The 12655-nt window shown below is 42.1% G+C and overlaps 1 protein-coding gene across 2 annotated transcripts in view; it reads left to right on the forward strand.

Moving 5' to 3' along the window:
- Positions 1-12286, forward strand: part of MAD2L2 (mitotic arrest deficient 2 like 2) — a 37403-nt gene extending 25117 nt beyond the window's left edge. For both annotated transcript variants that reach the window (XM_086921300.1, XM_086921299.1), the window contains exons 7-9: positions 709-782; positions 10548-10640; positions 11411-12286. In XM_086921300.1, the coding sequence (XP_086777426.1) occupies positions 709-782; positions 10548-10640; positions 11411-11452 (209 nt within the window). In that variant the 3' untranslated portion in view covers positions 11453-12286. The remainder of the gene's footprint in view (positions 1-708; positions 783-10547; positions 10641-11410) is intronic.
- The last annotated feature ends 369 nt before the right edge of the window (positions 12287-12655 follow it).

Below are 12655 nucleotides of genomic sequence, written 5' to 3' on the forward strand. Positions count from 1 at the left end.
GAGGCTCTCTTGTGGCTCCGGTGACGTCAGCGAGGTCGCTAGTGGAGCCGTGACTGTGACGTCGTCCTCGTCTGCGTAGAGAGCTACAAAAATTTACGAATGCTGCTGGCGCAGGGGATGTTCACAAGGTGAGGAATCCACAGGCAGATACTGTATCCACCAGAAAAAGCGTTACCGAAGGTAAGTAACTTGTTTGTTTGGTTTTGATCACATCCCTGAACTTTGTTGGAGTAGCATGGGTTAACTGTGATGTTCACTTTGTTGATTATACTAATTTGTTTTGTTAGTGATAGGTGTTGGAATGTGCATTTCATAGTTGTGGGGTTCAAGACATGATGCACAAGGGTTGTTGTGCAGCTTTATATCTGTTCTTCGTGTTTGTTGACGATGCTTTGTTGTAAGAGCACTGTGATGACCGGCTAGATTCTCAGATAGCTACTAGATGATCAACATGTTCCTCCATCTCCTACTATTCCCTCTGTCAACCATGGCCCTAATTCAGACAATGGGTTTAGTGAACTGCTTTAAAAACAAGCATACCAAAATGGAGCATGCACAAATATTTTTAAGGGAACTGAAGTATGTGAATGAAATTATTTTCTGATCCCAGGTGAACTCTGTCTACACACGCTGCTCTACTCAGCATAGAGATTGCACCGGGACACGGCATTTTAAATTGTTAACATGATTTCCATTCTTTGTTTTTAGGTTGCACTTTCACCTTGTTGGTGCACACACGAGAGGCAGCCACACGCAACATGGAAAAGATTCAGGTCATCAAGGTATGGAGAGGTTTGGCACTCCCAGTCCATGGTTTAAATGTGGGAATAATGTAATTCCTCTGAACCTCTCTCTGTACATGATTGTCCTGATCGGACAAGTATTCTTAACCAGTTTAATATTCAGTCCCTTCATCGTCCGTAATTCCTCTGAACCTCTCTCTGTACATGATTGTCCTGATCAGGACAAGTATTCTTAACCAGTTTAATATTCAATCCCTTCATCGTCCTCTTTTTCTTTGGTGATATGTCAATATAAACACAGAGGTAATTTACTTCTGAGTAAATTGCACGTGTCATTTGCTCCTAAAAATGCAAGTAACTTTACCAATTGGGCTATTCACAAAATCTGTGTGTAAAGTTACTAAAAAATGTAGACTTGCACATCTCCACCCCCTGAAAATGTGAGAGGAGCCAAAAATACAAGTGTAAGTTAATACTGGGGAAAAAATGTTGTAGATCCAGCCCCACACAAGGCCACTACTGGTACCGAAGCGCATTCCCAAAGAAAATAATGGAGGCAAGGACTTACATTTACACCCCATAGGAAATAAAGTGAATACAGTTATTTAAAATAATGGAAAATATAACTAATTATAATTTAATAGTAAACAAATGTAGAAATAGTCGATTTTTATTATGTAAATATAAAATATTGAATAAATTCTAAACATCAATTTGAATATTTGTTATTGTTTAATATATATTTTTTAACTTTAGGTGGGAACTCATTTTGGGATTTAAACTTGGAAATAATTTTAGTTTAATATATTTACATTAACCTTCTTTAAATGGTGTTGTAGTATGTCTGTATTTCTACATTGAAAATAAATATATAACATTAATTTACATTTACATCATGTACGAAGATGGCCGCCGGACAAGAGCCCTAGGGAAGAGCTCTGGGGGTGAGGGATCTCCTAAAAACGGAATAAATCCCTGAAATACCCTGAAATACCCGGAGTGCGACACAGAATCTTCAAAGCTGACACTGCAGGTACAGAGCAGTGGGCAGTGATTTGAAACAGAAGGCTCAAATAGTGAAATTGCGGGAGACAACAGACTCGGGCAGTAAACAACAAGGCTGACCCAGCTTACCGGACTTCACGGACGACGGACCTCGGAGGACAAGTCCTTCAGATTGGACAGTCGGAAGGGGAGCGGCTGTTACTGGGAGCCATCCGACGTCAACCTGAGCTGCCCGGTGCCGATATTGAAGAGGCTGCTGCGATCATACCCCCGGCGCTGGACAACAGGGGTATTCGAGACGGCACCTCGGATGATTGCGAGTACAACCCGATCACGGCACGGAGAAGGAGCGGAGCAGCACTAAGAGACAAGGTACGAACAGCCCCGCCAGCGTGCCCCCCCCCCCCCCTCCTCCTTAATACAGACGAGGAAAATTAACCCGGAGAAACCAAAAGAAGAGTGAGAAAGCGGCACGCCTGACTCTAAAATGGCGGCCGCTTAAGACATTCTCACGCGATCTTCTCATCACCCCCATAAGCAATGACAAGCGATTCAGCCCAGATGATATAGCGGAGGAGGTCTGACAATAGGGCACTTGTAAGGAGTAAACATTTAACACGGACAAAACAGAAGAAGGAAAGGGTCCAACGCTATTATCATGTCGCCAGCTCTGATCAACAACACAGGGCATAGACACTGAAAAGGGACTATGTACCCATCGCCACCAAAACATCAACACAGGAGCATAGAAACAGAAAGTGGTCCGTGTACACATCGCCAGCAAAGTATCAACAGGTGCTAATTGTGATAGATCTTAAATAATAGAACTTATGATAGTTCAATCCATCACGGATAGGGGGCAAGATGTATAATAAAATGAATGTGGACCTACTACAGTAGTGGAAACTTAGATAATGCCCTCCCCCACAGAATAACAATAAACACTGATAGGGGAAATTTCGAAATTTTGAAACTCTGATACGTGATCTATCTGCCATTACTGGGAATAATAAGGTGATTACCACGATTCACTGACAAGGGATCAACTCAGATCAAATCAACATAATTTGACAACAGGAAAGTGAAAATGGATGAAAGAGGCCGAGTGACGATAGGCCCTAAAACACAGACTATAAAATATCCCTCTAACCTATCTAAAAATGCTGCCACAAAGTTCAAACACAACACATTGAGAAAAAACCCGGACATGTTGTTCGCTGACCCATACTTTGATATGGTTAAAGGCATCATAATGAATGACTTGATTTTCCACACTAATAAAACAGCGAAATGGCGCAATGCCCTCATAGAAATGCTGGCCATAACAGATATGAAAAAGACCCCTCATGGCACAAAAAGAAGGACTTCCCCATCAAGAAGTTGCAATGCTGAACTATGCATCACTTTATATAAAACGGGAATAGTGTTGATACAAGCAGCCAATAGGGACCTCGAGGAATTTGAGAAGACTTTCCCAACAGTAAAAGAAACCCTGGAGAGACCAGGATACCAACTACCCATGAACCAGCATGAAGCCACGCGGGACAACAGTGTCAATGCAACTAGAGACATCATCCAACCAGGGGGCCATATCTCTCTAACTCCCAGCGTTGGAAATATAACGGAAAATGAGATGGTATCCTTGGAGAATAAGACGGAAAGAACAGGGAGGTCTCCCAATCTGGCTAATGAAGAGCAGAGCCTGACCCACAAGGAAGAGCTGATTCAAGTTACCAGCAGAGAACTCGAACGCTGAGCTAACTATCCAAAACTTAAAGGAATCAGTAGGACCAAACCTGCAACTAAACCTGACTCTACCAGATATCACACTTGAAAACATCGACTCCAATTCTAGAGACATCAATCAATCAGATGGCCAGAACAACCAAACCCCAAGGAAAGAACAGTTGCCGCTAACGCACAACTTCACCGTGCTGGAAGAGTGTACCCCAGCTCCAAGAGAATCTCCCCAGGAAGCCAATGATAGGAGCAAGGTAGATGATATCGACCTTCCCTCTCCTTCCTCGAATACGAGACCGGAATCCCACAGATCCCTACACACAAGAACATCCCTTACCAAGGAAAGATTTGTGGGAATGAGATCAGATCAGTTGCAGAGAAGAACAAACTGCAATACTCATCCGGCCATGTCTACCTCACACAAGAACGCATTCCGAACACGGAAAGAAATTAAGGAGCTTCAGAAACTTGTTGGTAACCTGGCGCAAAACTCGTTGAAAGTCTCACAGACAATTGGAAAAATCTGGGAGACGATGATAAGTACTCACACCAAGGTCTCACACATCCAGAATCTGGTAGTTAGAAACAATAGACCTAACAGGACCAAACCCTTGTCGAAGGAAGAAACTAGGGCCTTACTCAGGTCTTATGAACAACCTGCCCGTAGTAAGGAGGAGAATATCAAAACAGTACCTATTGACCCTAGTAGAAAGGCCAGAAAAAATGACAGGCAAGCAATTCACCAAAATCTACAACATATCCAGCTAATTGCATCTGAAGTGGATAATGGAAAACTAGTTAAATCACAGAAACCCCTGACCTGCCTTCTACTTAATTGTCGTTCGGCAACTAAACATGCAGCAGACATAGCCGCCCTCATCATCAATAAGGAAATTGATCTGGCCATCCTCACGGAAACATGGCTCAATGAATCATCTTCTCCTACCATGGATCTCTTAATACCGCCACAATATAACATCGTCAGACTAGACAGACCAAGGAATGTGGGAGGAGGCATAGCTTGCATTCACCGGTCGGAGATCGAGGTCGGCCATTTCCATTCTGACCCCTTAGAATCCTGTGAATACCTTGGTATTAATGTGAGAACTCCAACGAATCAAAGTTGCAAGTTGCATATACTTTACCACCCACCAGGAGAGAACGCAAAGTTCACCGAACAACTGATGGAGATCTTAACGACCAACTCTAATTCGGACGCCAATAACATATTCCTAGGTGACTTTAACCTCCATTGGAATGACGGCGGTGACAAACTGGTCAACTCGCTTAAGGACTTCCTCAATGAGCTAAAACTTGTACAAGCTTGCAACCAACCCACTCATTCACGAGGAGCGACCTTAGACTGGATTATCTCAAGAAAGGATGAGACATCTATCCTTGCTATAGACCCATGTGACTGGTCTGACCATCACATCATAACATTCGCGATACCCACAATGACAAAGGGCAGGACCGTGCAACCACGCAAGCTCAAGAAACTGACCCGAGACACAAAAGAGGCTAACATTGATCTACTGGTGAAAAGGTGTGAGAAAGACCTGAAGCCACCCAGCAGTAAGCAAAATGTCAATGAGTTGACGGATCACTACATAACCTCGATCGGTAATATCGTCAATGACACCATGCCCCAAAAAGTGAAAAAGGTATCAGAGAAATCAAAAAATCCTTGGTTTAACGAATCATTAAATGAGGACAGGCGCAAACTGAGAATGGCCGAAAGGAGGTGGAGACAACATCCCTCCTCCCCCGAGCTGAAAGCACTCAGAAAAACAAGGAAAGAATACAACAAAAAAATAATCAACTCCAAAAAAGAATTTATCAGAGATGAATTGGACAATGCCAGAAACAGACCACGTAAACTCTTCGAGATTCTAAAACAACAATCAAATAAACTAGCCAAAACGGTTTTAGAGAATACGAAGACTCCCATAAGCTGCGAGGAATTCTCCGTATTTTTCACGGAAAAATCTAAATTGCTTGAAGATGATCTTACTAATGCAGCAACTAACCTTAAGACATTGCCTCCACCTAGTAAAGAGACCAATATCTCCCCAGAGAGTCCCCAAACTAAAAATAAGGCAAAATGGGACACTTTTGATCTATTCGACCAGGAAAAGATCGCCAGAACGCTGGCGGAACTCAAACCGAATAACCGCTTTCAAGACCCTTTACCAGGAAAATGTGTAAAAGAAATCAGCCACACCCTAGTTCCAATTTGGACCGAGATAATAAACACCTCACTGGCACAAGGAACCCTCCCGGACTGTCTAAAAACAGGGCAGGTGATGCCCATACTCAAAAAACCGACAGCTGATGCTACAGACCCGAACAACTATCGGCCAGTGACCAACATCCCCCTACTGGCTAAACTCATTGAGAAATGCGTTCAGGGCCAACTAAGTCAACACATTGCTAAATTCTCGCTTCTAGACGATTGCCAATCAGGCTTCAGAACAGGGCACAGTACTGAAACTGCGATCCTGCACATTGTCGATGACGCTCTACAAGCCCTAGACCGAAATCAATCTTGCCTACTGATCCTCCTAGACCTATCTTCAGCATTTGATACGGTAAAGCACGAAGTGCTAATGACCAGACTACATGACAGGATGGGTCTGTCTGGAAACGTGCTGAAATGGTTCAACTCTTTCCTACAGAACAGGTCTCAGCGATTCCTGGTTAACCAAGCAATCTCGTCCCCGAGCCCCAACACAGTCGGGGTCCCACAAGGCTCAACGCTGTCACCAGACCTATTCAACTTATATGTAGAACCTCTCACGGAGATCCTCCAAGAATCTCAGGTATCCTATCACATGTATGCGGATGACACGCAATTATACTTAAAGATCGCCTCCCTTGAGGACATTGACTTAATGAACAAGACACTAAAGAGTGCGTTGCGATGGTTAACATTGAACCATCTGAAACTTAACGCCCAGAAAACAGAATTCCTACTTATCTCACCAACAAGGAGCCAATCGGAAGTTAAAGAGTGGACTAAATTGGTGACAGCGCTAAACTGCACCCCGACCCTAGTTAACTCAGTCAAATCACTAGGAATTACACTAGATAAGAACCTTGACATGAAAAACCATATTAACTCGTTGGCCAAGAGCGCCCGCTTCCACTTGAATTACTTAAGAAAACTGAAACCCTTTATCTCTGAGACAGATCTAAAATTGGCTATCCAATCACTAGTCATCTCGAGGATCGAATACGGCTGCACCACATTAGCGGGCCTACCAAAATCATCCACAGCACCACTAAAAGCCTGCCTCAACGCAGCGGTGAGACTCATTACGGGAACGAAGAAATTCGATCACATATCTCCTCACCTGAAAGCACTAAACTGGCTACCTTACGAGGCTAGAATTCAAATGAAGATGGCCTGTATTACGCATAAAGCTGTACATTACAACACGCCTAGATACCTAGCCAAGAAACTTAAGCTCTCAGGAGGTAACAGAACAACGAGAAGCGCAAAAGATTTGCTATTACGACCAGCCTTTTTCCACAAGAAAAAGACCTACAACCGAGCATTCTCCGGAGCTGCCCCCAGAATCTGGAATTCACTCCCTCCAAACATCAGGAAGATTCGAAATACAACAACATTCAAACGAGAACTGAAGAGCCACTTGATGAGTAAATACCCTACTTAGAGAAACCTACCGATCACTGGGATGTACAATTCAGCTAACTAAGGACCGCCCTCTTCCTGGAAAATTGGATGATCATCAGCGGATAAGAAAATGATGCCGTGCACAAGCCGAGACTTGGCACTCTGCTGCTACCTCATATATGTGTGAACTTTAACTATATCTCACAGTCATACTATAGACCTTCTCTCTCACTTGATTTATTTAGCCATATATGTGGAACATTTATCTATATGTCACAATCATACTATATATCTTCTACCGCACCTGATTTATTTATACTTATTATCCTTGATAAGCACTGGGACACCTTATAACCCTACCTCAACGAGCACGGCTTGTTACTTTGACACAAGCCAAACCTTGCTCGCCACTTATTGTTAATTGCACAGTCATTTTGAATATATTTATTTAACCTCGTCCATACTGTATATCGCTTTCTACCTCATTATTCTCTTGTTGGCACTACTGCTTTTATAATGCCTATATGTAATTCTTTCCTTGTTAAGCGCTCTGATACCCACGGGTCTTGTTCGCGCTATACAAAACACTATAAATAAATAAATAAAATAAAATTCATATTTAACAGAAAAGTATTTGACAAACTTTTTACAAATTTAATAACCTTTTAAAATGTTCCCTATACCTCACCATACGGCGATCTCTGTCCCAGACTGTGGAGCTCTTGTTTTCAAAAACTACAGGCATCTTTTGCCTATACTTTACCATGCAGAAATCTCTGCCCTGATTTCGGGCTTTCCATCGGTAAAGTATAGGGAGAAGTACAATACGCATGGTGTGGTCAGTGAGTAATTGCGTTATTTTGAGGATTTCATTCGACACTGCCCTTTTATCTTGTAGCCCTTGGTATCTAGAAGAGTCCTAGATTTGACAATACTGTTTTAAGCTGTATCATAATAGCTCTCCGTCTACTGCCCCTTTAGGTAAGCCTTCTCTGCTTCCTATCGCCATGAGAAGGTCAACTGTAAAAAGAAACAACCTGATTGAGTAATTAGATTTCATTCCAATTCGATAATATGAAACCAGAAAACCTGGGATCAGTCCTGGCTTTCGCACTTGACGAAATAGTGTGATTACGGTTAATTGTCCAATTTCACTTTGCCTTTAATAAACTACAAAATTGTTCCTTGTGTAATAGAAACCCAGGCCACCCAGAGGGTGTACATCATAACGGGCTTGCATCCAAGTTCACTATTGACATTGTTGTCAGGTGGGGGGAAGGCATGCATTTTTTTTCTAGTGTAATAAAACAAAATAAATACACTCATCTATTCCGATGTACACTTCTGCATGTTACTGAAAGACATGTTTTTGGATTTGTAAGAGATTTTATCATATTTGTACACGTTTGTTGCAACATGTAAATTATGAAAGTGTTCCGAAAGTTAAGTTGTGCAGGTCACCTCATTTGCTTCTTTTCTTTTACTTTAGTTAGCATGTAAATAAACCTTAGCCTGTTTATTTAAGATATTACTGAATGTTAGTGCTCTTTAAAGTAAAAAGCAACCCCATTTACTCGTCCAGCTAGGGATCGCATGTGAAGATTAGGAGGGCCTAATGCAGCCCCAGACATATATTTATTTTTTGAGTATCACTGACCTAAACCATTGCCATTTTTGGTATCCTATGTAGTTCCGTCTAGATAGTTTCCCTACTCACTAGATCTATTTACTGCTACTTCCTGGCATCTTGTATTGACCACTCATCTACCACTCGTGACACCTTGGGCGCTCTCAAAGCAACTGTCTGCTTAATTCATTGCTAAAGGGTAGTTTAGGGTGCATACAGGGATCGCTCTTCAAAGATTTCCATTTTTTAATGTTTGAATTTGACTTGAAGGGAACTGGATACTTGATCTGAGCTGATGTAATCCCGTAGCTAAAGCTGGCAGATCATATCTTCTGGAGTGTTGTCAGAGGCGCAGTTAAGAAAGTAGTGAGGAAAAATATAAGGTCCATGCCTTGCTAATGTTAAAATAAAGTAAATCTATGAAACATTTAAATCACAAAAGTAAAAGAAGAAAACTAATCCGGAAAACCTGGAACCTTTCAAATGTCAATCATGGTCATTGAGGAATGCTCCATAGTTGAGTAGAAATTCAAAGAAAACTCCAGTTGTCACCTAAGGTAATGTCCCAAATTCAGAGCAAATGTGCCCGCCCCCAAGCTGTTCTTGGACAATGGCCAAGCCCTCCACTGATCTCACTGACCTCCCATTAGGGTTGAAATCACTCTGAAAGTCCTGCATCTTCGTTCTTTGTACCTGTTCTGCAAAACATCGTTTCGGTTTGCAGAATTTTCTTCTACTCTGAAAACACTGTCATTTCTCACTCAGTTATTTTCTACACCATAATCCTCTTGTAAAGTGCTACCAGGAATTTAGCCAGCCCAACACCTGCACAGTTAAGGGAGCACTCTTCTTTCTAGAGGCACTATATGATGTCCCTAGAAGACATAGCAAGGGAGTCTCCTCCATTGATATGTACCAACACGATAGTGTATACTGTAGGCCACAGTGGACCAATGCCACGCTTAACCCATTTTATCTCCAGAACGGCTATTGGACACAGTTTACATTTCCAGCAGCCGTTCTTCACCCTTTGACGTCTGTGGCCCCCCACTGAATCACTGCAGGATTCCAGGGACCCTCACAAAAATGCAGAAACAAGTATGCATCAAACAAATACACAAATTGCAAACTATTTTAGTTAACTCGGTAACAAAAAAATACAAATATCGAAATTTTAAGGAAAAGGTTGGACTTTTTCGAAGTGTAGTTTTTTTTCTAATAGATAAAACAATATGCTGGACTTGACTTAGGCACACACACATACTTAATCACTGCCCAAGACTCTTTATCCTCCTGAGCGGAGTGTATGGTAGATGTGAAATGGGTATTGGAAAGTCCTATTACACATCTGCCACAATTGAAAATGTCACATTTCAAGACTTGCTATATTTATTTATTCGCCCACCCCCAAAACACACTTTCTTTCTTATCAAACATGTTTTCCTTCTCCAACTGTAGTTTAAACATGCTCCTCAATCTGTTCTTGCATGTGTGCATTATACATTGATCCTGGTAGGCAAGACCGTCTAAAAATGAATTCACTTATTATTGGCTTATTCTACCTGCCTTACTTGGGTGGGCAAAGCAAACCCATATTTTATTTTCCTTGGAATGTTTGGCTAGAAGAGACCATTACTACGTGCACATGTCAAAACCCTTGCTCTCCTTTTCTTGTTGTGGGTGTCTGATGGTCTTGTGAGGGTGTTGATGTCCCTTGTTATCATTCTCTTTAATGTGTAGATCGTGGAGCCTGTTCTCCGATGCTGACAGTGCTTATTATTCCTGTTTGCAGGATTTCCCATGGATCCTTGCTGACGAGCAGGATGTTCATATGCAGGAGCCCAGGCTCATCCCCCTGAAGACCATGACTTCAGACATACTGAAGGTGAGCACCAACCTCCACCTATCTATCTGGTGTGATACATAGGACTGCTCCACTAGTGTGAATACACCACTCCTCTCCATGCCACTATGATCCTGATCGACCCAATAGTCCTACCATGCTAGTGAAGGCATGGAAGACATTGGTTGGTTCCGGTCCGCTGCTCATGATTCTTCATGTAGGTTCAATGGCGGGGGTGATCATTGATTATTTAAGGTTAAGAATGGGTTGTAGCTGCTGCATGACTAAGGAACTGGAGGTATTATGGTTAGTGCTGGTCCAGGTTTCTTGAAGAATCCAGGTGAGCATCCATTTTCAGAAGAGATAAGGAGGACTACTGGTTCAGAAAGTTGGTTATCTTCCGTGCATGTCAGGATTCATGTGGGATAAAGTTTGCACAGCTCTGGGATATGTCATGGTTGCTGTATAACCAAGGCTCCAGAAATATCTTGTTCATAGAGGCAAGTAACTCATGAACAATATGTGAATACAGTGCAAGTCTAGACTTGGTACGGATTGACATTGGTTTCTCTGTAGGACTTCTGAGTAGGTTTGTGATCAGTGGAGCCCCGTGGTACGGATCCTAGTCCGTTTAAAGCTTGAGCGGGATGCCTGACGTCTGATTAATGGTTTGTTTATGAGGGTGCTTGTGGTTCTGGGTTTCTCTTTGACTGTCTTCGTTACCTAATGTGCTTATTACTCGCACCTGTCTTAGCTAGTCATGGTATTATTTTTCTGGCTCAGTGCACAATTCTCTTTTTATTTTATAATAGATGCAGCTCTACGTAGAGGAACGAGCCCAGAAGACTGCTTAACTTCCATTTCCTGCTGCAACGTTTTCCAAATAATGGTTGCCTAGCTGTCCCTTTGAGGCTGCTTGGGTCTCACATTTTTCATTGAACCTTGGACACTCTGTACCACTCGCTCTAGGAGTCTGGGTTCACTGCCCTGCACAGTTGCCTCTTCTAGTGAGAGCCCTTGCACCAACCAATGCTAGCTTTTACTGGTGCCAGTACAAGGCTGCACAGCTACAAGTCCGAGGCTCTTCGGCTGTCGATCCAAACCTCTACATCTCCCAATTCCAGGCACAGCTTCTAAGCGCTCTTCATCACTGGAAAATGTTCACCTGGTACATTACAATAATGGTTGGTGTGGGTGGAAATTCAGTTGTAATTAATTGGAGAAGTTATCTGACCTCCTGGGTCAAAAATACATCTTCAAGATTGGGGTGCTCTTGTGGTTTTTAAAAAAATGAAAAGTTAAACCTTAGAGTGCACCTCTTTGAGAACATGATGCACTTATGATTCTTTATTGGAGCGGATTACAACTTGATGAGCATCTATAGTTCATTTCTTAGATGGCAGGGTGTACTAGAAGTGCATTACTGTGCCACGAAATGGCTGATTAAAGCTCATTTCTTGTTGTATGAGGTGCACTAATGACACTTTATTGCGCGGAGGGTGTTTAGCCCATGAGATACATCTCTTGTTTATTCCTTGGCATGAGTTGCTATCAGAGGGGTAAAACGAATTCTGTCCTTTTTTCAATCTGACATTTCCCATTCTTAAAGTATTATGCTGAAAAATTAATTGTTTGTTATTAAGACTTTTGGAAATTAAACCAGCATTGTGTTTTTTTAGTAAGCATAATTTGCTTCAGTGTCAGACTCTGTGTAAAGTTTTCTAACATTATTAGATCTGCAGTCACATCCCTTGGACATCGCTGCTACTTAGTCTCCCTAGAGCCTGTTTTGTTGTCACTGTCACAAATCATGTCCATATTTTCAAGCCCTAGGAGCTGAGGGCAGTTATTGCTGATCTTGTATGCCTTGCGAAATAACTGATCATGATTAGCAATAAAAAGAGAACTTGTTTATGGGGGATCTCCGCTCCCAAAATACGTCTGTGTATGAAGAAGTAATAATGTTAAAACATTATTGAGTACTATAGCCTGCTGTAGAGGGCTATATACCTATTGTTAAAGGCCATGAAGCCAAGGCAAGTGCCTATAATGAGGAG

Source organism: Lissotriton vulgaris, chromosome 5, assembly GCF_964263255.1.
Source record: "Lissotriton vulgaris chromosome 5, aLisVul1.2, whole genome shotgun sequence".
Lineage (NCBI taxonomy): Eukaryota > Metazoa > Chordata > Amphibia > Caudata > Salamandridae > Lissotriton > Lissotriton vulgaris.